Raw genomic sequence first — 27,110 nt, forward strand, 5'->3', positions numbered from 1 at the left:
AGATCTTCAGAATGTATCCTTTTCCTTTTTTATAAACATTTAAAGTTTCTCTACTACAGTATTCTATTAGCAGTTCTGAAATATTTAAGTATTTTTGGTGCTATGCATTTATGAAATGTGAGTTAATGAGGTTTTTCTTATGTTTAGAAGTAGGATTTCCTGTAGTGGATGTTCCAAAGATGGCCTTTGTGCAGGCAGAGAGCACGTTATCACACAAGAGGAAAAGTAATCTAGGCAACTCATTTCAGGCAAAGAGAGCTCGCCTAAACAAGATCACTGGTAAAACACTTTTTTTATTGTTGGCTTTGTTCCTTTTTCATGTAGTGAAATATTCATGCTTGTAAAGAAGGTGCTGAAGTGGATTGCATAAAGCACATTCATGAGGCAGATGGTCACTGCAGTCACTACTTGTTTAGAATTTTAAAGGGATTCATAAATGGTAAAATCTACCTGGTTCATAAATTGGTCGCAGACTGTACTTGGTCTTTTTAGTTTTTTAGTATAGTAACCATCCTGAATTGATGAAGTTCTTGAGCATATTTTACCTCTAGCTCTACAGTTTTCTTCATTATGGGGTGTTTTTGGGTTTATACAAGTTCTTAAGAATGTCATGAATTGCATACTATAAATTAAAGCCAGGGTCAGCTGTGGAGAAACAGAAAATATTTTTTCCTGAAGTGAAATTGTTGCTAAAAAGAGTTTTTTTCATTTAGAAATAAACATCCCTACAAATTCAAGTTATGAAGATCTGATTTTTTTTTTTCTAAGCATTCATTCCCTATCTTTATTGCTCAAATATATTAATGGAAAACAGGGATGTTACTACAGAATACATTCTATACAACACGAAATCAAATAATTTGTCTTATCTTTAAAAGCCGAAAAATGCATTTATTCCAGAATTTAATAGAAATTTACTTACCTGTGAAAAAATTATTTCAATTTATAGTCCTCCAAATAAGAAATTTATGTTGCTGGCTTTGGTCCTGTCAGTCTTTAGGACAAAGTCTTATGTTTGTATCTGTGCTGGCAAAGTATCAGATGCATTCAAAAGTTGGGTTGAGAAAAGTTGTGAAGTGTCTCCCTTAACAGGGGAGCCCTTTGACAAGATAGAAGATTCATTCCACTCATTATTCTAGTCAATAGTATTTTATGTGAAGGCTAGTAAACTTTTCCGTGCTACAAATGAGAGGGGCTTTTTTTGTTGGGTTTTTTTTTTTTTTTTGGAACTAGATAAAAATTCTTACTTGTTTCTGTAAAACAAAAATAACCTAATTTGCTAAACTGCATAGTGAGAGTTTTTTCATACTTGTTTTGGCTTATCCAGCCTTTCATGGGTCTGCAGTGGAGGATGTTTAGTCAGTTTTCTTATGAGAGTGGTTCTGTTTCAGTCTCTCAATCAGTAAAAATAAAAGGCTATGAATCATGGAATGTTTGGTTTGGAAGGGACCTTAAAGCTCACCTACTTCAAACCTTGCTGCCATGAGCAGGGACACCTTCCACTAGACCTGGTTGCTCAAAGCTCATCCAGCCTGGCCTTGAACACTTCCAGGGATGGAGCATCCACAGCTTCTCTGGGCAGCCTGTGCCTCGCCACCCTCATAGGAAACAATTTCCTCCTCCTATCTAATCTAAATTTACTCTCTTTAGGTTTGAATCTATTCCCTTTTGTCCTATCACAACATGCCCCTCTAAATGTCCTTCTCCAGCTCTCTTTAGACCCTCTTAAGGCTGTAAGGTCTCCCTGGAGCCTTCTCTTCTCCAAGCTGTACAATCCCAATTCCCTCAGCCTTTGCTCACAGGAGAGGTGCTGCAGCCCTCTGACCACCTCTGGGTCCCTCCCCTGGCCTCACTCCAGCAGGTCCATGTCCTTCCTGTGCTGGGACCCGGGAGCTGGACACAGCACTGCAGGTGGGGTCTGAGCAGAGCAGAGGGGCAGAATCACCTCCCTCATCCTGCTGCCCGCAGTGCTTTAGATGCAGCAAGGAGAGTATTGGCAGCATGTCTAGCTTTTCATTCAAGAAAGGATGAAAAGGATCTGTTCTTTTCATACAAAGGAAGCAGTATTTAGAAAAATCCCTCTTCTGCCTCCAGGATTGTCATTCCTGGAAGGCTCCTTCTTTGGTTCCAAGTTTTGTTAATGGATGTCAAATTTATCAGCCCCATTTCTCTTCTCCTTTCCCATGCTACATACATTTTCAGTTAAGTTCCAATTTAATTGCTGCCATGAGCAGTAGTAGTAGAAGATGTAGAGACTGGAGATGTATATTGACAGAGCCCTGTTAATTTTTTTTCCAGTAGCAGTTAGTAGCAGTAGATACCAAAAAGCTGAAAAACCTTTACCTTAAAAAATTATATTTGCCTGTGCTTGCGGATAGATTCTTATTACCTCAGGAGCATTATGAGAATCATACTAGTGACATAGGTTCATACAGACTGAACTGAATAATCAAACCATGACTTTGCAGCCATTGGCTGTCACAATTTTAAAAACTGTGTGTCTGTCTCCACAAGACATACTTGGCTAGCAGAGGATGTGTTACCTTTCAGTGAAAATGTATTAATCCTTTAACTGCAAGAAGAAATTTGTCTTGCCTTATAGATACTTCATGTATCTGTTCTCAAATTAACACATTTCTGCAATTCATAGCATAGGAAGTCTTTTATACCAGTACATTTTGAAAATGTGACTGCTAATGATCAAATTTTTTTCTTGTCACATGCTTATTTCCTATGCATTAAATGCTTATATATACAATATATTGTATATCAGTGTACGCTTGCATTGTGACATTTTTGTTTCCAGCACAAGCTTTTAGATTTGAAAGAAGGTTGGGAGTAATGCTGGTGTACCCATTGGAGTGGCTACTAATAAAAGTAGCCACTAATAAAATTAGCCACATTGGAGTAGCTAATAATCAAAGAATTGTAGCTGTTAGGAAAACATATAGCAGGTTTTTATGGCTGTATTGGGGAAATAGTGCATAACACTATTGCAGGAGGCTGTGTGAAGGGACCTGTTTCCTGGATTTCAGCATTTGATGGAGAAGGGTCTTCTTGTCTGCCACAAGACCCACAGCTGCATCAGGTGTTCTTTGCTCACCATTCAGCTAAATAAAGTTCCTTCCTGTGCCCTTTCTTTTGCTACTAGCACTGGTAGCAGTTCCATTTCCCAAGGGTGAAGATCCCCTGCTAAGCACATATTAATGTCGTCTTCCAATCACTTTTTGCCCCTGTTGGAATGTTTGCTTCCATGTCTTCTGGCATGTTGGTACCTAAAACCAGATAATAACTGCAGTGAGTTTGCAGAACAAAACATTCCTGGTTCACTGTGCCACTCCCTGCTTTTGCTTTCTTAGGTGCTCTTACAGACAGGGTGGTGAGCCTGTAGTCCTGGTTTGCAGTAGCTGGTGAGGATGCTTTGTCCTACAGGCATGGTGCCTGGTTAGAAAAATACTTCATGGTGTAGAGAAAAAGGAAATCATAAGGATTATGTAGTGACAGATCTGACTCTGGATTGATTTACTAACTTGAATTTCTGAGCAGGGATCATCTAGCTAAAACTAAAAATCAGAAAATCTGAGAATCACAGAATGGTCTGAGTTGGAAGAGAACCTAAAGGCCATCTAATTCCAACATTATCCACTAGACCAGCTTTCCCTAAGCCCCATCCAGACTGGCCTTGAACTCCCCTAGGGATGGGGCACTCTTCTTTGGGCAGCCTGTGGCTTACAGAACCACAAATGCTTCTCATAAACTGAAGCTTGTTTTTCTTTTGTATTTAAAATTCAGCTTCACTTGACTTTGAAAATGATTTTAGACCTTTTTGATATAAACACTATTGTGAAGACAAAGAACACTGCGATTTTTGCAACTTGATTTAAATAGGATAATTTGAGTTTAAAATGTTTATTTAAGTCTGTAAAACATAAATCTATTATGTAGTCTAATGCAGAATTAAAATCTTACCTGATAATCTCATTTTTATCTAATAGGACTAAATAAGTTTCTGCTTTTCAGTTAACCTAAACTAAGACATAACTTAATCTAACATAAATAGTAAATGAGATAAACCACTTGGTGTTTATTGTTGAATACTGATTTTTTTTTGTTTTGTTTTAATGTCTAGAACAGTTCCTGAAAGCCCAGGCTTCACTAATTTATAATTCCTTGGACATTGTGAACCTTAAATTAATTTTGGCCATATCTAATTTTTATGGAATGCAATAGCAAATTCCCTCTGAATTTGTCAAGTTAATGTTGAGGACTTAAACTCCTCACTCCTAATATTGATGTTCCCAGAGATTATAATAGAAATTTTTATTCAGATTTTTTTTTTTAGGTTTTATCAGTTCTGTATTTTTTTAATGGTGTAGAACTTCTTCTGTCTCTGCATTGTTAGGCAATTAAAGTTATTGTGTGATGTACAACTGAAGCTACGCCATATTTCACTGACAGAAAGCTTTCTTGTATTAATAGTCTCCTTGTCTTTACAGATTTTTTTTTGTAGTAATGATATTTTACATAAGTTGGTGAATGAAGTTACATATTCTAATATATTATTTGCTCCCAATATGGTCATCTAATTGAGGTAATTTGGGAGCTCCACTGCTGAGAATATTTGTTTGGAAATTGAATCAGTTGTTGTATTATGTCTAAGAAAGGTTTGCATGTGTTATAATTAAGAAGTGGTAGTAGAAATTCTGATGTGAATTTCTCAAAGACTGGAAAGGGGAGAGGCAAAAGTTTTGTAAAGAATTCCGATTTCAAAATTAACTTATATATCATATGTTTGGTTTTAAAGCTCAAGTGCTTGGGCTTTGGAAGAACAGCAAGGCTTCTTTTTAGAATTGAGAATTTGATCTTCTTCTTGTCAGTAAATATGCCAAGAAATGCTTCCTATGTAAGCATGTCATTGTTGGGATGTCCTTTAACTTTTTGTTTCTTCTAATTCAAAGTGCTTAGCTTTGTGTGGAGCCATTTCAGAAAGAGTCATGTTGTAGATTTGCAGTTCATATTTCTTGTCTGATATTATACTTCTTTCTCTATGAATTCTTGTTGCAAGGTATTTCTAACTAAAAATATCTGCAACTTTTCTCCTAAGGTTTATTGGCATCCAAAGCTGTTGTTGCAGATGGTGCTGAAAAAAAGGAAGGCAACAAAGAAACAGCTCCAGTCCTGGAGCAGGTATGAAATGGTAGAGTTTGATTCTTTTGCAAAGTTCCCACTGGAGTGTGCCATGGAGATGTAGTACCTACAACATAAAAATTTTCCCCTTCAGATATAACAGGGAACTGAAAATTTATCTTATGTTTACATTTCTGGCAGAGCCAGAAATATGGAATTTAATTGTCTCTAAACACAGTGTTAACTTGAATTTCAATAATGAGCTTTTGTGTTAGAAAACTAACAGAAAACAAAATAAAGTCTCCGTACAACAAATATGAGGAGGGAGACCAGTATCCCAAGGTCCAGTTTTATAGCTGGAATGATGACTGGCTTAGAAACAGGCCCTTACACAAATTTGATTTGTGTTTGAAGCAGGGTTTTTGACATCACTTAGAACTTCTTTTAAAAGAAGTTTCTTTTATATTGTAAGAATTTGGTGTTGTAGGCTTGTATGTGTTTTATGAACTGCTCAATGAGCCATACATTTTGCAAGAGTGTGTATTTTAATAAATACAAAAAAGATACTTTTAAATAATGTTAAGGGTCTGATTTTTAAACCTGCTTATTGGCAGGATCTGGAGGCTGCCATTTTGTCTTTGGCTTATTGCACTGTGTTCAGGCATTGCTTGACTCCGAGTTGTGCATTATCTTGCATTTTAAAAGGGCTGAATGCCTGAGCATGGTAAAGCAAGCTAAGGATGAACAGTAGTCTTGATTCAGGACATCTTTGTTTTCCAATTATTTAAATCAGAGCCTTAATGTATCTTTAATACAGCTTTTTTGTATGCATTTTCATTCTTTAACAGCAGCATTTGAACAAAGTAGCCTTGCTGCCTGCAATTCTTTAACAAGCACTTCTGTTCTTTAGCCCCGGCACACTCTATGAACAGTCCCTACCCCAAACCTGATTTGATATTTTGGTTGTACTGGTTCTTTAGAGCTGATATATTAATTGCATTGCTCTGGTTTTTCCATTGATGCTGCATTGGATGAGAGTCAATGGAACCTGATTTTCTGTTTTTGATGCTGTCACTGTCAGGGCTGGTGGAGCCACTGCGGTGCCGATGCATTGACCGATATTTTGCATAAAGGTTTACAGTGTACTGACATGACATTCCATTTCTCAAATTTTTGCATATTAAAGATGCTATGATTTTCTTGCTACTGTGTGTGATATTTTCAATGTGCAAAAAACTGTGAAATGGCTTACAGCATGTTGTTTTTGGGAGAATCATTACAATGTAAATCTTGCCTTGCAGAATCCCATTGCGGTGAATGGGACTTTGTGGTTTACATAGACTGTGTATGCAACAGTATAAACTGCAGTGCATATTTACTATAACCTTTTTGTTATTTCTCAGACTTAGTAACTCGGCTGTTCCTGTTTTATTGATCAGATATAAAAAAACAAGATGTCTCTGTCATTGTTTACATGCTAATGGTCTGAAAAACCTCATTTTTTGGAAATAATAGTTAAGCTCTTTTAAAGAGGCATCTAAAATCCCAAATTGTCCTATTCTTTTGTGTATAACTAAAACAAGAAACCTCACAAACATTTAAATGATTGACTGTGGGGAGGAAATTTTTTGAACTTAAAGCTTTTTTCCCTGAGTTCCTGTGCAAAGTGAAATTAAAATGGCCGAGTTATAACCCTCCCCAAAAGGTTTTCTGATAGTGAAGCTGACATTCCTTAGAGGCTTTGTCTGCTACTGCTATAAAATTGAATGGATAAAATATCTTGTAGGCTTTTTTAATAATGTAATGCAGAATAATGGTAGAAGTATTCAGGCCAATAGCCGAAAACTGACTCTGTTGATGCAAGTTTTTGTTTATATTTATACATTTTTAGTTTACAGTTGTCTTAAACCCAAAACCTCAGATGATTAGTTGCAGATACAGTAGTTTATTTAATTGTATTAGGGTATGTCATGTTATATTTCCTTTTGACCAAGACCTGAGTAGATGGATAACATTAATTCATTAAGGTTTTTAATGTTAATTTGTCCTGTTAAGAGGTTAAGCACCTTATCAAAATCTTAATTTAATTTTTTTAATCTTGTTTAAATAACTTTGTAATTTGAAAGTAATGGATGCTGTAGTATGTCTTTCACATCTGTGAAGATGAACAATAAAATTGTTTATTTACAAGTTACGACTCTAATTAATTTCTGGTAATACCTCATAACCAGCATAGGTATACTCTACAGTTCATGGAATATTTTATTTAAATGAATAAACTGCACTTAGTATGTGTGTAATGGAGTTATGCAAGGTAGAACTGCTGTCTGCTGAACGGGATGTTTTGCACTGCATCTTTACAGGATACTCCCAGCGAGCCATTCATGTAGCATCAGGGGCACCCTTTTACAGATATAGAATGTGCACTTGTGGGGTTTTGGTTTGCTTTGTTTTTTTTTGGTTTTCCTCCATTGGAAAATGGAAAGTTCTAGTGGAAAATAAAACTGCAATTTATAACAAAACTCAATAATACCCTCAAATCACCATGGTTCTAGTTTGGATAAAGTAGTGCACACGTTCTAGAAGTACCTCTCTGCATTGTAGTTATGGTTTTATTAGATGCTACTATGCTGTATGATGTAACTGGGATGAGAAGGGAGACAGGCCTAAGAAATTATATTCAGATATTGCCTTATTAGGCAAGTTGTAACACATGCACAGTTTTGGTAATGTAGGAAGAACTTCCAGTGAAAAATTTAAAGTGCTAATGTCTGTCAATGCATGCTAATGGTCTAAAAATAGTACTGTTTGTGTGAAGAAGGATGAAAATTGAGGAATTTGGAAAGATGTGTTATATGTTGACTTCTTTTCCTTCAAAAACTGTTTTAACTCTTCATCTGCCAGTTTTCCCCTGACAGTTAGCAATCTGTCTAACCTTGTGGTGCTAGAAGCTGTGATTTCTTCATGTTTGCACAAACATAGAATGTGGTGAAATCCAGACTCCCAGCACTGAAAGGGGTTATGTGAGAGTGTGCTCAGTATTGGAAATTTCTCATTGTTTCAGACATTCCTTAAAGGAGCATTATCAACTTTTTCAGTTTCTCAAAAATACAAATTCCTTGTTAAATATAGTTTTCCTGAGGAACTGCCTTTTATTTTGGGGGGGTTTTTTGTCTCTGGTTGGGAAAATTACTGTGTAGGGAAAATCTTGGCAACTTTGTTTAGAGCTGCAGTTTTCCTGAGGAAGGATTGTTTGCAGTGCCAGAGTTCAAGGAGTGTCTGCACAACACTCCCAGTCATGATTCAGCTGCAGGCAGCCCTGTGAGGAGCAGGGAGGAGGACATGAGGATCCTTCTGGGTCCCTTCCAGCATGAGATGCTCTGTGATGGTGCATCAGTGTGTGTGTGTTCTGGCTGGGAACAGGTGCTCTCCAGAATCTGCTTGGAGACTGCACTGACAGGGAAGGTGAAAGAGAAAACTAAAAATACTTTATTGCATTTTTAAATTGGGAATAGAGGAAAAATGTTTTATTTTCAGGTTTTTTTCAGGTATTTCAAATAGTAAGAATTGAGTATTCTGAATACTGAAAGAAATTGGTAGTGCTCCTTTAAAAAAAGCAGAATTTAATGTGATGCATTTTAAATAGTTTTCATTTGTACTTAAAATAATGTTGCTTTATTAAGTGTTTGAGTACTAAAATTGTTTTTAAAAAGATCAAAATAGAATACAAGAACTACAACGAAGAAACTGAAATAAAAGTATCAATTTTTTATTATTTATTCAGGAGATTTCACCTAAACCACAAAGTCAGAAAAAAAATGAAGCTGATATTAGCAGTTCTGCCAACATTCAGAAACCTGCACTGTTATCCTCAACTTTGTCTTCAGGAAAGGCTCGCAGCAAGAAATGCAAACAAGAATCTGGAGATTCTTCCGGGTGTATAAAGCCCCCTAAATCACCACTTTCCCCAGAATTAATACAAGTCGAGGATTTGACGCTGGTCTCTCAGCTTCCTTCTGCTGTGATAAATAAAACTAGTGAGCACAGACATTTTAAAAAAAATTCCGTAACTACTTCTAAGAGATATACAGAAATTTTCTTTGGTTGTAAATGGCTATTGCTTTTAAAAATGAATCTGCTTTAAATAAAATGTCCGAGTGGGAGAATTAGGGGTAGCTCACTATTTTAAAAGTCAAGTCACATAATAAGGCATTTGAAATATTCTATGAGAAATAATACATTTAAATAATATATTGATATTTATAGAGTCATGACTTTTAAGGGTTGGCTTTCCCTCTAGCTTAAATCTCCACACTAGCATTAACAGTGCTACAGGAAAAATCAAACCTCCCTTCTGAAAAGGGCCTGATTCATTAAAAAGAAAAGACATACACTTTGGTGTGGACCTTTCCTTCTCTGAGAAGCTTCACCTTCACCAGGCTGATGTTCTGTACCTCTTGGCTGTGGCATTCATCACCTTATGTGATATTTCCTCCAAACACAATGTGAAAGAGAAGATGGGTTCAAGATCTGTGATGGAGAAATGTTAAAAATTGTGTTTCCTTGTCCCAGAAAAATCCCATGGGTGTTCAGATTCTTAACCTGTGTAACTGATTTCCAAGCACGAAAATACTGTTTATCAGAAGAATAGGGAAAGCTTTATGCTGCATGCTTGAATATGCTATTTTTTGTGAATATTAAGGTATTTCTATGACTTTTTTTGAGATTACATTAGGTTTTTAGTGTTACTTAGTGCCAGATTCTTTGCCTAAAGAATATTAAATGCTGAGGCCAAAGGTTAACATAAATGCAGGTTTCAATAAGTCAAAAGCTACATTTTTTTTCACTTTAGTATAGAGATTGAGGATGGAAGACTCAACCTGCATCATGTGTTCCCCTCAACCTTGATTTTGTATTTTCACTTATGAGATAAGTTTCTTTTTAATCTTTGCTCATAGATAACTAAATGAGTGGGAGAGGGAGGAGTGCAAATTCAGCCTTCTTTATTCAGGACATATTGGTAAAAATTGTATTTTGTCCCCACAAAATGTTAGCAGTCATCTATATTGTAATACGCCTTCCATCCCCACCCCTAGAGCAATGGTAAGTAGCTTTCCTGAAGCATGCTTTTATTTTGGATTAAGTTGGACTTCTCTGTAGCAATATTTTTTAAAAACAGTTAATTTAAAACTTGGTTACTTAGTAGCTTAGATCTTGTTAGTATTGTCTTTAATCTTTGGCTTCCAACTTTTTTCTACCTCTAGTGGAAAGTTAGTTTTGCTGTGTCTTAATTTTAAAATCTGTATATCTGACTCTAAAAACTGCTTACAAAACGGAGAGAACAGTGATTTACAGTGTAATAGTAACTTAAATGTTTTTCTGAGGCAAAATTTTGTGGAACTGGGTAATATTGAAGAGAGGTAGGGGAATGTGGGTTTTTTGTTTTTAATGAATCAGGCCTATATTAACCTATATCAGTCCTCCTCCCACATTTGTTTGGGTTTTTTTAAGTATTAAGTTCTGGAGCCTTCTTACTGTGCCATGCATTGGCAGTGTGTGTTAGAATTTTTCAGTTGGGGTATTGATATCAGGTTATCAGAAGGCAGGAGGTGGAATATAAAATTAAACACTGTTTTCAATTATTTAAGTTGTATGTTAAAACTATCCATGACTTTTTAGATCTTTAATTGTGATCATTTGTTCTGTTTGTTGTTAAATCCTACTACCCCCCTTCCATTATAAGTAACCTGCTGCCTGGGTTTTATGGGGAGGGTTGCTTACTGTAAATACACAAAACAACAACCTTTACCAGTGGGGAAGTAGGTGCCCTAGTAATTTCTAATAAGCAAAAACCAGAATCATGTCTTGAGCATAAATCTGAATTTGCTCCTGGTAGTCACAGTTCTGTTATTACTTATGCTAGTTTAGCTGTGATTACCAGCTTTGCAAATAAGAGCTATTAAAAGCACTCCCCATCTTTAGCTCTCAAATGCTGCGGTAAGATGATGGTGTATCTCTCTGCTTCATGAACATTGAAAGATCTCTTTTTAGGTCCATCACAGCCAGTGAATTCCCCTAGATCCTACAAACATAGCCAACGGAGAAGAAGATCACAGCGTTTAGCCACTTGCTCCTTGCCTGATGATTCTGTAGAAAAAGTTTCTTCTCCCTCTTCAGTTACTGATGGAAAAGTGTTCTCCATCAGTGGTCAAAACCAACAGTCATCAAAATTGGAGGGTAATGTATCTTAATCTAATAAAGAACTGCCCAAGAGAAATTGAATCATAAAAGTTAGACCTTACATGGTTTTCAGCTAATGGGATATTTTGAACTGCTGTAGCTAAAGCTGTTTGCTGTTCCTATGTTATGTAACGCTGCAATCCAGACTGTTGATTGTTGGACCCATGTGTCTTTTTTAATATGACATTTTTTCTTTTATGTAGTACCTGATGTTGCTCATGTGTCACTTGAGAAGCGTGGACCATGTCTCCCTCTTGATTTAAGCCGTAGTTCGGAAGTTACAGCACCGTTATCCGCAGAATCCACTTTCCGTAATGAATATTCCAGTAAAGACAAGGAAGATATTCAGATGATTGCATATCTTCCTTCCAAAGCAGTAACTGATGGAAGAGTAGCTACAACAGCGTCAGGTAAAGAGATTCAGTATACAACCAGAGAGATTTATAGCTGTAGGGTTAAAATGTGTGTGTATTCAATCCCACAGAATGAGGGGATGCTTTTTATTTTCTTTTCTGCACACTCAAAATCCTGCCTCTCTTCTGGACTCCACTCATCTGCATATTCTTTGTCTTCACTGGCTTAGAGCTGCTTTGGCACTTCTAACATGATCTAAGGAGAATGTGAGACTGTGGAATGTAGTGAGCAGTATTTCAAAAATATTTTTGCTATTGCTAAAAGTTATAAAAATAATTAACAAAGTGAAGTCTTTACTAACATACTAATTTGTGGCTTCAGCTTTAAAATAATGGTGTTCTCAAAAACAGTCAGTATTCCTCTGCTTTGCATCTTTTTGCAGTGGAAATTGTCATTCGCTTGCTACAAAATGTTACTTAGAAATATTTCTGAAAAATCCTCAATAACTTTTATATAGACTTGGTCACCCTCAGCACAGAGCCCAGTGGTGCAGCTTTGGGCTGCCTCTCCCTTTGTAAGAGTTTGCTGACTACTGTGGTTTACCTTGGATAGAGGTAACTGAGAGACTGGGGGAAGGATTTACACAGTGCTTTGCAGACCCTAAGAGTGGGCTGTTTTCATCCAGTGTATGCTAGGTGTCCATATAATTTTTTTTAAGACTTGTATGTGGGTATCATACCATTTTTAACTGGCTTCCAAGAAAGAATTCTTTTAAAGCCTTTTTTTGTTCTGTTTTGTTTCATGAGAAAATTGTTCAGAAAAGTAAGAAGAGGGGAAAAAAATCAAATTATTATATTATGCTTGGAAAGTTTTTGATAAATCTGATTGATAGTAAGGGAGAACAGCATGACCTTAAAAGATAGAATTATGACAGTTAAACTGTATCTTGGTCTATTAATCTATGAATCTCTTAAAGTAATTTGTCAAAATAAGGGTTATGAGTATCTCTAGTGAGCCACCACTTAAGCTTTTTAAAATATTAAAATACTACTTAATTACTTGAGTGAAACCATGTGACGGTCTTCATTGATACATGGCATAGCAGCAGAATTACAGATTCCTGGGAAAATTACTTCTATAAAAGTCTTTTTTATGTCATGTCTTTTGCCACTAAGAGAAGTGGTTTTGGGAGTTTTGTATTTGCCCACTCATTGAACAAGATCATAAAAGAAATAAACAGCTTCCAGCAGCCATCTGTTTCCTGTTTGGTAAAACTCATTTCAGTTACTAGAAATTTAACTTCTGGCTTTTTAATATATTTTCTAGTTCATTTTATGTATAATTGGTAATGCTGGAAGTTGCCTGCTCCTGTTAAGGGCCAGGCTCGGGGCAGAGTGATCTGCTTCTAAACCCAGCACTCAGGAATGCACTTTGGACATGTTTGTTGAGCTGGGTCTTGGTCTTGGCCAAAGGTGAAGCAATAAAAGAAAGAATAAGTTTCATTTAGAGCCATCTTTATTTAATGACTCAGAATTATGTGACATGTCCACACAGTTTGTGTCAGGGAAAAATTCCATGATAAAATTGTCTGTTGTTACTACTTGAGTCCATAGTGGGAAGCTGGAAGTGCTTGCAACCTCTACCAGACAACAGAGTTTATACTGTGTATAAAGCTTAATGCGCCTTTTTTCATATCTGTATAATTTTAAGAGTTATAAGCACTAAAGGAACTGATTTGCCTGGTACATTTCTTGTCTTTTGAGTTTTGCCTTCCAGGCTCATGTGTTTTGTTCCTAATTTTCATGTATTACAGTTTTCCATCATGCAGTATAATGGAACTGTGTCTTGAGCTTTCATACTGAATTTTTGTCCAAATGTTGGAAGTTTTCAGTAGGTTGCAGCATGTAGCCCAACAGCTTCTTGAGTATCAACTTTGTGGCCTGAAAGACTAAACTAAGCTGTTTGATATCTTTAATTCACAGATGTCATCACAGGTTTTGGAGCTATCTGCCTCTGTCAGTGGTATCACTAGGACTCTATAAGTAAAATTCATGTGTTTGGGGTTCATCCCAGTCTTCTAACTCTGGTGGAACATGTTTATCCTCATAATCTTAGAAGAAATAGAAAAATGTAAATTTAAAGCTCAGGTTTGAAACCTCTGGAATTAGTCTACACTATGGAATAAATTTGTTGTGTTCTCTGCTTTAGAAGGCATCGTTTTGCCTTTGAAACAGCACAGATTCTCAAGTCACATTCCTGAAGCACATATAATTACACCAAATTCTTCCATGCTTCAGGAAAATAAATAGGATCAACTCTATTAATCAGTACTTTCTTTATTATCTGTTTAAACAATCTGTTTAAGCAAGCGAATAGATACAGGAGAGGTGCCCAAAGCTTTCCTTTCTCATTCCTGTCAATTCTTGAAATAATTGAGAAAAGTTAATTTTTCTTATGCAGAAACATCTAAGTGCAGTTTAATACACTGCATTCATTGTTTAAATGTATGCATTGTGACCCTATCCATTACAAATTGAGAACTCTGGTGTAAAATCCAAACTATTCTGTAATTGTGTTTTCTTGATCTGAAAGATCTATTATAAATATGCATCTCTTTATGGTGTCTCTGCTGCTAAGATTTATTAACACAGCCTGGACATATTTGGAGTTCTACATTTTGACATCACTACAGATTCTGTTAAGTGCACTTAAGTTAGACCTGCTGTCTTTGTAATCATTGAAGTAGGTAACTGTGAATAGTTTCAGAGATACCTCACGATGGTATTTAGCCTTTAACAGCCTGGTCTGATCCCTGACCCTTCTGTAACCGAGCTGGGCAGGTTTAAACCAGAGATTTGTGATGTTGCACACTGTGATTTCTGATGGAGGCTATCAGTTGAGTCAATTGAAAAAATTATTTGGTGTTGTTAAAAATTATGCATTTTAGTGACTTTATTCAGAAGGTATTGACATGGTGTTTTCAGAGGAGAGGACTAGGTGCACTGAAGTGCAGATGAATAAATGGTAACTCACAGTGTTAGCACATAGATTTCAAAATCATTGCTCAAAATTAACACCTTAACATTCTGTAGAGGCAAAACAAAAGCTCTGTGTTAATTTCTTCAGTCCAAAGGCTCCATGGAAGTACTTTGCACTTTGGTAGAGACCTGTAAACACCCATTAGTTATTGAACTGAGGTACTGCTTTACTAAACTATTGTGAGGTCCTACTTGTGATCACCTGATACTGCACACACATGACTAAGAATCTTTGCTTTCATTTGCTAAATTACTTAAAATGCAGATAACTGGCATTTGATCACCTTAGCATTTCAGAGATTTTAAATCCACAGTCAATCAGAATACTTGCAAAGTACAGTAGTTTTGTCATTCTGAATATATGAAGTTCAGGTCTTTCTGTAGTTGTGCTTCTCTTTAAATTTGTGATCTTTTCTCTTGGCCTCTGTAACCCTGCACCATTTATGTTACTTTAACTGTTAAATATTGAGCAAACATAATTTCAGCAAGCAATCTGGGTTTTGAAGTTTAAGTAAAAGGAAAATATTGGTACACTTTCTAATCTAACAATACAATATTTGTAATGCTGATATAACAATATTATCACTAGCTGTTATTTTCAATTCTAACACCAATAGATGATTTTGCTGGTAGGGTAAATTAGGTTAACTATATGGAAGAAATTTGAATTTAAGACTAAAAGAAAAAAAAACATTGCATACTTTATATAATTTCCTTGGTAAGAGCTTACTACAGCAGGAACAAGAAACAGCTGATGTACAAAATTTTCGGAAAATGAGATTGATTGCTTTGTAAAAACTCCTGCCAGTGTTTCTGGTTTACCTTGCTCTTAAGAGGGATGAACTGTTCATCTTGTTACTTTCTCATGTTACTTTGTGGCTGTTTGTTTTACTTCAACCATCTCTTAACAGTCCAATTACTCCCTAATTTAAATGCCTGCCATTCTAATATCTGCCCTGAAGTTCCCAGTTTGGGCTGGTCGTGAGGCAAGCAAGAACTGTTCTATCGGCTTAAAGACATCATTTTGGGCAGGCTCCAGTGTTAATCTGTGATATGCAATTAAAAATCTGTTTAAATATAAAATTGATCTATGCACTGGAAATTCAAAGCACTAAATTAAACATGAGCAGCCTGATTGATATTTCTATTGCAATATGATTTAGGTTGTTTATTAATGCAGATAGTGATATTTATATTATTTTAAACATGGAAAGCCATGAAATAGAATACCAGTAAAATAATACCAACAAAATAAATTGCTTCAAATTACTACAATTCATTTGAGCTTGAAGAATTGCAATAAGCAGTACCACTGCAAGCCCAGTTGTGCTGTTGTATTTGTGGCACAGCATCCTGTCCTTGCATGAGGGGACTTGTGTCACTTCTTTGTTCTCTAACAGGAGAAGTAGAACTGGAAGCATATTATAAAGTGGACTGGGAATGCTGTGGTTTGCATTCTTTTTTAATCTGAAATCAGTCTTCTAGTGATAAAATTGATTCTGGAATGGTGACAAAATCAGTAGTTTACCAAGTCTAATCTCTGGTCGTCTTTCTCTGTGCTGGGTGTTAACTGCAGACCTCCCACTCTCACTGTGTGGGAGGTGGCTGGCTAGACTCCTTAAGAGGAATAAATTGCAATTAAAAGTAGCAGTTAAAAATAAAAAAGGTAGGAACTTATACTTCCTGATTGTATTTGTTACTTGCCCTTCTGACTGACCACCTTGTCCAATTTTGTGGTTATGTGTAAGGCATAGTGATTGCACAGTTGAAAAGCAGACTTTGCAAGCTTTCACACTTTATGTAGGATTTGAGAATTTAAGATTCTCTATCTAAAATTATTTTCAATCAAGAAAAGTAAAAGCCAAGAATAACATTGCAATGGATACAGGCATAATAGCAGTTTCTGTTTTCAAGTTACTATAGAAGGGCAGTTTGGGGAGTTCTGACAGTAAGATGGGTATTTGCTTGACTGGAGAGATTTCTGCCCAATACAAGTGTTCCCTCAAGCAGTTACTAATCACTTTGTCAGATGTGCTTGTGTTGAAAATTACTGAGATACCGAAATTTGTTGTGTTGTGACTGTTGGTATTAAATCATATTTGGATGTCAGGTCAGGATTTCTTCTCAATAACAAAGTTTAAATACTAATTCATCTAACACTGAGACTAAATTTCTTTTGAGATTGTTTGGATGGAGTGTTCTCACATCTTTTCATCGAAATGGCAGTGACCTAAATGAATTACGTGCATTTGGGTGATCCTTTTGAGCTCTTTTTAGAAATGAGACAAGACGTTGATAGCATGATGATGTGGGAAAGTGTCACTTTTTTCTTTTACTAATGTGCTAAAATATACTTATTGCTCTACAGATGGCAGAGCAGTTCAGTCCTGTAACAGAGACAAATGGTAATTAGGAAACCTAAGAAAGGAATAATTTGGATAGTGTTTCGTGTCAGTGATAAGTATTCCAGTAAGCTAAATGCACTTGAAATACAGACATAGGCAAGAGCCTGAATCACTCTTAAAAGGATTATGGTCTTAGGTGAGTGGAAAGACTCAGGTGGCCCCAGGTGTGGCTGTGCAGCTCTGTGTGCTGTGTGGCAGGAGCCAGCACACAGAGCTGAGCAGCTGCTGCTGCCTGGGTTACACAGCCCAGAGCTGTCCTGCAGCTGGGGACACCTGGCATTGAAAAGTGCTGTGGGAGGTGATGCACCAATTTCTGTTGTTCTTGCTGGCCCTTCAGCTTTCCAACTAGTGGCATTGTGGGGTGTTCCCAGGAAGGCTCAGCAGTGGGAGCAGGTGGTGTGTCAGCTGTGTTCTATCCCAGTAGATTTGTGTTGGTCTGGCCCTGTTGGGAAGGCTTGATATGTTCTTGCCTTTTCCCCAGAATCTTTCTATGACTGAATTTACTAAATTATCTTAATGCTGCTTATTTAATGCATTCCAGATCAGCTCCATATTTTGTCTTTTTGAATATTTTGGCCAATAGCTGGTATTTTTCAGGACTTTTGTTTTTTTACATGCTTATGCTTTTGTTGGGCTCTTCTGTTGAGAGACACCAAAGGTAACTGGTGCCTCCAGGATTTTACATCTGGCATGTAAAAACCTGAGCCCTTTGTGACTTTACAGAGCTGCAGTTTTGTATAATATGTCCTTGGCATGGTCCTAAAATGGACCAAGGGTCTGATGAAAATTAGACTTTCCTAATTACATTTTGATGAATCTTGAAGCTCTAACTATAGTTATAGGACAGTAATTGAGGGTTTTGAATTGCTTCAATAATATTCTTTATGAATAATTTTTATTCTAGTTTGATTATTTGAAAATTATTATAAATATTAGCAGTGAAAATTGCAATTTCAGTTTTGTTTTGTTCACAGTTTATTACTTCCTAACTTGCACCAGATAAAGAGCTAAAATAACAACTAAATATTTCACTAAATATACTTTTCTAAATAATACAAGATGAGAATTGTCAGTATATGATGCCAAATTCTGACAAGTCATGGTACTTTTACATGTTATTTAAATGTAGATTTATGAAAGAAAGTGAATTATTTAATTATTATTAAAATCAATGAAAAATTCAGAGCAGAAATGTTTTATACATAGGACTACAAATATTGTACCAGAGCTTAATTTCTTTGTTAACATAATGGAGCATTAACTTAAATGCTACTGACAGTGTCAGCACCTTTAACTATTACTCTTGTCATGGGTTCCTATTACAGTGAAAAAAAAAGGAAACAAAAAGTCTTAAAAGTGTCAGCAAAAGTACATTTTAACCAGTAGAGGTAGTTTAAAAGTGAATGCAAATTCTAAAATATAGGAATGCCTCCTGTGGCATGTATTGTCTTGTATGTAAGACTAAGGTCCAGGCATTCATGTGCAGTAATGACCTGTTAAATGTGATGATGGTATGAGCAATATTGACATTTTAGTGATCTGACCCAGCCCTGGCTGGCTGCAATCCTTCTGGAATGCCGAGTAAATCCATCTTCTTGTTTTCAGCACCCTCGTCCCATGTACATGCCTTGCATCTGGAAATGCCTTTAACCAATAGTCTCAAGTTACCCAAAGGGAATAGTAAAAAAAAGAGGTCTTCCACATCAGTTAGCTCTGAAGGGACAGAGATACAGTGCTCTGTGCCCATAAAGGAGAAATGTTTTGAGAGTCTGAAGGAGAAAATATTAAAGAACGTGATTGAGAAGGAGAAGCATTCAGAAGTTGGTAAACTACAATACTTTTTGTTTCCAGTGCTTTAGACAATAAAAATAATTGTAAAATGACATTAAAAATAATTGTTTTGTTTGTACGTTTCTTAATATTGTGTGCTGTTAGGATTTTTTACAGTCTAATGACTTATACAAGAAATTAGGTCATCAGCCAGACATTGGCCTTATGTGTTACATTTTTCAATTTGCAGGTGCAGCTAGAATGGAAAGAAAAGGAAAACTGGAAGAGAAAAGTTCTTCAGCATATGGTATGTGGAGAGCAATATTATTTTTACAAAAAAAGGAAAAATTCTCTAATACTTCCTGTCTCTGAAGAGCAAATGTAAAAGCATAAAATATTTCCCAGCTGCAGTTTTTGTTTGTTAAGGGCCTAAAAAGAGTTGTTATGCATATGACAGCTTTGTAACAGAAGAATAATTTATAAGATAAAATGAAAGTGCCCATAGCAAGAAGTTTGAAGGATCCTAAAGTATCTATGAAAGGCCCACTGCCTCTGGTTTTTCATTTGATTGGGGTTTTTCTTAGTAGAATGAGTAATACTGGCTACTCCATTGTACTGTCAGATTTGAGATGAGAACAGCAAACAAGGGTTACTAGCAAAACATGTGGCGATTCATGAATCAAAATACAGATTAAGAGGAGTCTGTTTTTATCCTATGTTCAAAATAAAATAAGTTATTAGGGACTGGCAAGAATTGAGAAGTGATTCTACTTTGTTTTTCCAGGAGGTAAAAGCTTTGTCTCTGTGTTCCCCAAGAAGATAAGACTGCTCCAGTTTGTGTGCAGGAAACAATCCTGGCTTTCAGGCTTATTTTTTGTAACAAGTTAATTTCCTTGTTTTTTTTCTCCCTGCTGATAACTTAAGAAGTTATTGTGGAGTGAAAATGTAGGGTGTATTTTGTCTAGGGAGAATTAACAGGATAAAAAAAATCTTTCAAAGTCAAAGTACTTGTCCTTGTGTATACCAACAGTGGTTAAAAGTGAACTGCAGCATAAAAAATGTGTCAGAATCAGTTTTCTGTGAGGATGCCACTGTATAGTGCAGAGTGCTGACAGCAGCACTCTGATACTGAAATTTCCTTCAAGTGTCTTTCTGTAGGCCTAATATGTGTTTCTAGGACAATGTAACCTTTATAATTGGGAATTTTGCCCTTGTGAAAGCTCTTTCTCTTGCCCAAATGTTTTTGTTATAAACTGTAAGTAAAATAGAAGTTATAAGCTATTTATGTGATGTTACATATTTTGTGTACGTTGCTGTATTTTTTCTGCCTTGATATCTTACTTAGAAATACTTAAATGATATAATATTATTTGTCAAATGAGATTTCTTTGAACTATTATACCAGCAATTGATAAGAGGTGTGTCCAAGATGTCAAGTAAATTAACTGAATCATTTTGATCTGACTAGACAACTGAAGCACTTGATTTTGAATGCCTTGTTTAGGCTAAGCTGCTTTAAATTGTTTAATTTTTATTTCAGGTAAAAAGAAAGAAAAAGAAAAGGAGAAAAAGGAAAAGAAGGAAAAAGATCATAAACCAAAACAGAAAAAGAAGAAGAAAAAAAAGAAGAAATCAAAACAGCATGGTAAGTTCAATTTATATGTTTTTAATGTAAGTAAAACCACCCAGTGTATTTCTATCATTAGATAGTAAAACTTGTTTGTAAACAATATAAATGTAAAATTTTAGAAATGTCCAAGAGTAATTTTTAACCTTAAATACGAAAAGGACACTCGGGACTTCTTTTTTTCCTTGCATTTATAGCCTGTCTTTCTCTATGTGTTAGACACACATATTTCACAGGGTTTTTTTTCCTTCTTCAAAAAGATATGCTTGTTGTTTTCATCTCTTTAAATTCTTCATTGAAAGCTCTGTATACATGTCATACCTATTTTGCTTGGACAGTAAAATCATTCTAGTGTCTAGTTAGTTGCTACATTCCAGTGGTTTGCTGTATGCAATGCATCCCCTCTTTAACAGTTAACCCTTCACAGATGAGGTTTGCATCTCTGTTGTAACAGCCTTGTCTGTTGCCTTGACAAATGGGGATTATATTTTGTGGATTATGTGTTTCCCTGTCCAAAATTTGTGCTATACCATGAAAATGCTTCCAGATCATGCAGTGCTTTAGTGTGAATTGCAATACTGTAAGTTTTGTGTAGTTCTTCATCCTTATACTGGAGTAACATAATTTTAAGCTATAAACCTCAAATGCTTATTTTACTTAAAAATCATTGGGAGCTTCTTACTTGCACTGAGAAGGCATCTAAGTATTTGCAAGAAGATTCTGATAAGTGTGTCCAGTATTGTTCTTTGGTTTTATCTTCTTGTGGTCATAAGGGGGTCTGTTGTGGGCTGGGGTTTTCTCTTTCTTTTTTTCATCTTTTTTTTCCTTTGGTCATTTTGCCAGCTTGTCTTGGAAATTAGAAGCTTGGCAGAGGTACCATGATTAGGTTCCAGTTTCTAGGAGCCTTATCCAGTGTTTGTAAATATGAGAAGAAAATATGCCCAATGTCTCAACAAATAGAAATCTTAAATCCAGATGCAAAAAGCAATTTGGGTAAAACTTGAATGTTTTATTCTTTAAAAATTCATCTTGTGAAAATCTGGGTTTAACAATCCAAACGTATTCCATTTGGACTTTTTTTAACTGGGGAAAAAATTTGAAATACTCTGGTAGACTCTGACTGAAAAAGCCTGAAAAAGCCCATCTGTCAAAAGAAGCAGGACCCTCTCCAGGACTAGGTCACTCTACTCCAGGCATGGATAAAAGTGTAAAGGTGTGAGGCATTCTCCTTTTGTTTCAAATTAAGAAGAGGGAGCAGGTACATTGTGTACCCCAGGTAAGTTTTGAACAAGACTTTAAGACAAAACAGAAACCCCAGCAAAGACTGGTTTTGTGCTCCAGGTGTTGTGTGCATGACTTACTGATTGCATTAAGCCCATGTGTAGCAGAAAGTAGCAATGCCTGATACTCCTGCTGCTCTGTTGCAGTGAGGCTGAAAGCCATGCAGCATGAGGTAATCAACTCTGCTGCTCTTGGAGCTGACTACAGTGCATACACTTGGGAATGGCTGGAGATGTTGTGCTGTGGACAGAGACTGTAAAGAGGAAGGTGGCTTCATGGAAGGTGATCTAGGAGAGAAGGATATTATGGAACCCATAGCAGGAAAACTGTAGTGATAGGTGGGAGCAGGAATGCTTCCTACAGAAGGGTGGAAGTGCAGTAATCTGATCACTTGCTTATATTTGAAGTACTAATTTTTCAGAGTAGTAAATGGGTAGCTACTCCTAATTACTGATTGAAGCCATGCTTGGGTGGGTCCAGAGGAAGGGCACAATGATGATCAGAGGGGTGGAAAACTTCCCCTGTGAGAAGAGGCTAAGAGTCTGTTTTAGGCTCTCTTATGAAAAAGAGAATGCTGGGGAAAGACCATATAGCAGACTTCTAGTACTTAAAGGAGACCCAAAGAAAGGATTGGGAGGGGCTCCTGAATAGGGAGTGTGGTGGTAGGGCAAGGGGTAGCAGTTTTAACCTGAAAGAGGGTAGATCTAGATTAGTTTAGATATTTAGAAGAAGTTCTTCTCTGTGGGGTGGTGAGCCACTGGAATGGGTTGCCCAGAGAAGTTGTCGATGTCCCATCCTGGGAAGTGTTGAAGGCCAGTGTGGATGGACCTCTAAAAGTGTGGATGAAAAACCTGGTCTACTAGAAGGTGGGGGGAACAGGATGATCTTTAAGGTCCCTTCCAACCCTAACTGTTCAATGATTTGCAATGACTTTCCTAGGACAGTCTCTCCAGTCATGATTAGGGACAGCCAAATGTGTTTGTAATGTGTTTCTTGAGAGTGTTACAAGTAATTTGATAGAGGAAGAGATACAATGCTGGTTATCAAGGTCAATGTCAGTAGCACTGTGTGACCAGAAGGCAGAAACACATGATGTTGTCTGTGTTTGTGTGTGTGTTGTGACAGCCTCACCCTGCTCCTCTCTCTGGCTGAGCAGGAAGATAATACAGAGGTGTGTAAGTACAGTGGGGATTTCTGCAGCAGGTGGGCTCAGACACTGCCCAGTAGCTCCTCTGAATCCCAGTCTTTCCAATTTCTGTGCCTGCAGGTATGAGTTCATGGGGCAGCAGCCCCACTGCAGGACAGACAGTCTCACTTCCATGTGCATTCTCACATGCTCCCAGTGTTGGCCAGGACTCCCTGGGTCCCCAGAGCCCCCCACCCCAGCTCTCCTGCTTAGAGAGCCACTTCCACCCAGAGCTGGCCCTTGCAGACCCACTCACCCCTTGCTCCTAGGCCACTTCACCTGCTCATCACCTGGTCCAGCCTGATCCATGCAAGCAATCAGACACTTGGACTGGCTGCAGGTGCTGCAGCATGAGCTCATGGGCCTCTGTGACCAGAGACCCCTGGCACGGGGCTGGCACTGTTGTCACTGCTGTCTCTGAGTGCTGGCACCACAGACACGTGGACCCTTTGACCTGCAGGGCTACTCCATTTGCTGGCACACAGAGCATGTACATGAACCCTGAATGGAGAGCCCCTTCTCCAGGTAAGAGATTGAAATGAGGTTTAATAAAAATTACAGAATAGTTGAGGTTGGAAGAGACCTCTGGAAGTGCAGTTGTCCAACCCCCTTGTCCTGGTTGTCCGGGATTTTATCCAGACAGCTTATCAATGTCTCCAAGGAAGGAGACTTACAACCTCTGCCAGCACAGGCTGGATGCAGAGCATGGCCAGGCAAGTGTACTGACCACAAGACTTTATGCATATGTGGCTTTTTTTGTTCTGTTATTCCTGTGTTCTGCCCATAATTGTTCTTCCCCAAATCACTTCAGTCCATCCATTATCCCTACCTTTACTTTCTTCCCTAAACATTTCACAGTAATTCATAAACCCAAAATTATTTTCCCCCACATCCCATAGTGTCCTCCATTGGCAACCCCCAGGCTGCAACTGCCCTTAGTCCAGAAGATGATCCAGAGAGCCGCTGTGGGCAACACATCCTGATGGGTTTCATGCAATGGTGGTGATGGCACTGCTGGGAAAGTCTGAAAGGGGTCTGGCCAGGGGGTGTTTGTTGTTTGCCTGCTCATCCTCCTCCTCTGGGCCTGTGTATGTATACTCTCTGGGATGCTCCCTAGCCCATCCCAGGACCTGTTGACCCATTGATGTCTCCTGACATGGCCTGGGAACATGCAAAGACAATTTTCTTTGAGCTCCCTGTGCTCCTCTGCAGGGGTGCAGACAAGCTTTTATCACTTAAGCTGGCAGGGTCATCTGTGGTTGCTTCTAAGTAGCAATGCTGGTAGTGCTGCAAGCAGACTTAAGGCATGAGAGAGTCACCAGCAGCATCTCTAAGGATAGCAGATGGTGCAGGATGAATTGTGGAGAAAAGAAGACTGCATAATATTCTAGGAAAAATTACCCCTCCGTACATTCAGAGGTGGCAGAGTTACAAATGGTGATACTTATTTATCAAACTTGATTATGTTTCTTACTGGAAATTTTGTAATAAAATATTACAAAGAGTTTTTGCCATTTCTTACTTACAGGTTCATCATCCTGATACCTCAGCATTGATAGTCTTTGCTTGTCAACATAATGCTGCTGGAGTAAAATCTATACACCATTTTTTTTTTTTTTTACATTTGTTATAAATTTTACTGTTGTTAGAGCAACTTCTTTTCTTTCAACATTTCAGATTACTCGGATTATGAAGACAGCTCTGTGGAATTCCTGGACAGGTGCTCCTCTCCCTTGACGCGCTCCTCGGGCAGCTCTCTGACCCTGCGCAGTATGTTCTCAGAGAAGAACACCTCGTACCAGTACCCTAGAGCCATCCTCTCTGTTGACCTTAGTGGAGAAAGTAGGTTGAATGAACAGCAGATTTAAGTTTGTAGGTTTAATTTGTTAAGAAAGGGAATTTTAAAGGAAATAATTTGGTTTTTGTTTGGGATTGTAACTATAAATGTGGTGACTGATTTATCCTTCATCTATTTAAATCAAAAAGCTTGCACTCCTCAAGCTGTTCTACATTGTACTTGCTTTGGTTTAAGTGTTGATACTCTGCATCTGAGGAGAGCACATTAAAGGCACTTTGCAGAATTCATCTTGAAATCTCATGTATCAGCAGTGTGTTTGAGAGTGATTTTTGTTGCTAGTGCAGATTAAGATTTTTACCTGTCAAAGCTCCTTGTATTTCTTTCAGTTATTATGTCTCTCCACACAGTTTCACATGTATTTATTTCTATTAGACCTTTCAGATGTGGAGTTCTTGGATGATTCTTCCACAGAGAGTTTGTTACTTAGTGGTGATGAATACAATCAGGATTTTGATTCAACCAACTTTGAAGAGTCTCAGGATGAAGATGATGCTATCAATGAAATTGTTAGATGCATTTGTGAACTTGATGAAGAAAATGGTTTTATGATTCAGGTAAAGAAGTTTGGTGTGTGGAGTTACATTTTCCATGTGAATGTTTTGCTTGTGAAGGTGCCCTTTTGATGTGTCACAGACTGGAATTATGTAGAGAGCAGTACATAAGTGAACAAGAACAAAATATTTCTTTGTTCTGCACTTGGTTTGGCTCTGTTCAGTGGATACAGAGCTGTTCCTCTAGGATGGGGTTTCTCTAGCAATTTGATACATAGGACAAATTGCTGAGTAACCTTTTTCTTTATAGCCAGCTGATAAATTTGGAATAAAGTATCCTCGGCCACACACAAACCATGCTGCTTCTGTTCCCCAGACCATCCAGATTTTACAAGCCCTCCTGGCTTGGCCCTTGTGCTTTGCAGTACCACTTGTAGAAACCTCTCTGCTCACTGTAAATGTCCCTCCTCTGTGTGCAGTGTGTCTCCTGTGCAGACACTAAATACTGTCAATACTGTGATGTGTGTTTCATCTTTAGAACAGCACTTCTCACACTGGGTATCACTACCAGGTTTTAGAAACTGCTGAGAATTTACATCTTAAGTTGGTATAGATAAAGGGGAAGAAGAGTATTCCATGTCTACACAGCATTCAGATGTTGACAGATTGCAACTGCTGCTTATTACTTTGTACTCCAGTTAGGAGAGTATTTCCCATCTTTGAGAAATTTGAAGTATTTTTTCTCAAGCAATTTATAATGCAGTGGTTAAATCAGATGCAAAAAGCAGTAAGGAAGAACTCAGTTGTCAACAACTTTAAAAAGGTCATGAACCTTCTGGTTTTTTTACCCCCATTCAAAATCAGGTTTGTATTCAACTACTACTGTGGTACAGTTCCAGCCGATAGTATGGAGCTCTTTAGTCAAGATTTAAAGGAAACAAGTAGGGCTGTCATGTGTTAGTGGACTCAGTGTTCTGGAACTGACAGAGCCCTGGAAATGAAGGGCACACAGGCTGTCTTGGGGAGCAGACTAACAGGCTGTGCTGTGTTGGAGGAACTGAGCAGTTCAGCTGTGGTAACAATTGGAAAAATGGACTGGTGTAACAATCTTCTGAGACAGGAGGGGACACGGTAGCTGTAGTGACAGGAGAAATGGTGACTTCAGTGTCTTGGACAGGTTGATGCTCAAAGGCATGTCAAAGCAAAGAAGAGAGATTTTCAGCAGTGAGCCAGCAGATATTTAAAACACTGGCAAGCACAGAGTTGAGAAAGGGAAGTATCTTTATAAGAGGCAGTCTCCTGCCTGTTTTTGAAGTCCAATGGCAGCCTGATTTTTCCTCTTCATGCTTGTCTCACTGAGAGCAACCAGTTTGCTGTTTCTAGGCTCTCATGTCTTACCACTTCTATTTTGCTCTCCTATTCTCTTGTTTCTCCTCTTTCATTTTCTCTTAATTTTCTTTTTCTTTTAGATTTTCCATTGGTGCGATATTAAAAGCACATCTTTCTAGCGCACTGGAGAGATGCTTTGTAAATATAAATAATTAAACTGAAGAGTTTTCTACTTTTCACTGTTATGCTGTAATGTATTACATTATCTTTCTACTTTACTATAATATTATACTCCTGTCTTATGTTTCACTACTAAATATGTAGGTGCTAAAATACTGAATGTTGCAATAAAATACTATTTAATATTACATCTTCAGTTTCTTTTTTTTTTTTCCTCCAGTCTG

The 27,110-nt window shown here is 37.4% G+C and overlaps 1 protein-coding gene across 9 annotated transcripts in view; it reads left to right on the top strand.

Annotated features, from left to right (window-relative positions):
* Nucleotides 1-27,110, top strand: part of PHF20L1 (PHD finger protein 20 like 1) — a 57,302-nt gene that overhangs the window by 16,549 nt on the left and 13,643 nt on the right. For 4 of the 9 annotated variants that reach the window (XM_054517510.1, XM_054517519.1, XM_054517517.1 and 1 more), the window contains 10 exons: nt 148-279; nt 5,105-5,187; nt 8,912-9,164; nt 11,179-11,364; nt 11,571-11,777; nt 18,770-18,988; nt 19,185-19,241; nt 20,475-20,579; nt 24,706-24,870; nt 25,259-25,440. In XM_054517510.1, the coding sequence (XP_054373485.1) occupies nt 148-279; nt 5,105-5,187; nt 8,912-9,164; nt 11,179-11,364; nt 11,571-11,777; nt 18,770-18,988; nt 19,185-19,241; nt 20,475-20,579; nt 24,706-24,870; nt 25,259-25,440 (1,589 nt within the window). The remainder of the gene's footprint in view (nt 1-147; nt 280-5,104; nt 5,188-8,911; nt 9,165-11,178; nt 11,365-11,570; nt 11,778-18,769; nt 18,989-19,184; nt 19,242-20,474; nt 20,580-24,705; nt 24,871-25,258; nt 25,441-27,110) is intronic. The other 5 variants (XM_054517521.1, XM_036378975.2, XM_054517524.1 and 2 more) reach the window with 2 other exon arrangements.

The sequence above is a fragment of the Molothrus ater genome, chromosome 1 (genome assembly GCF_012460135.2).
Source record: "Molothrus ater isolate BHLD 08-10-18 breed brown headed cowbird chromosome 1, BPBGC_Mater_1.1, whole genome shotgun sequence".
In the NCBI taxonomy this organism is placed as follows: Eukaryota; Metazoa; Chordata; class Aves; order Passeriformes; family Icteridae; genus Molothrus; species Molothrus ater.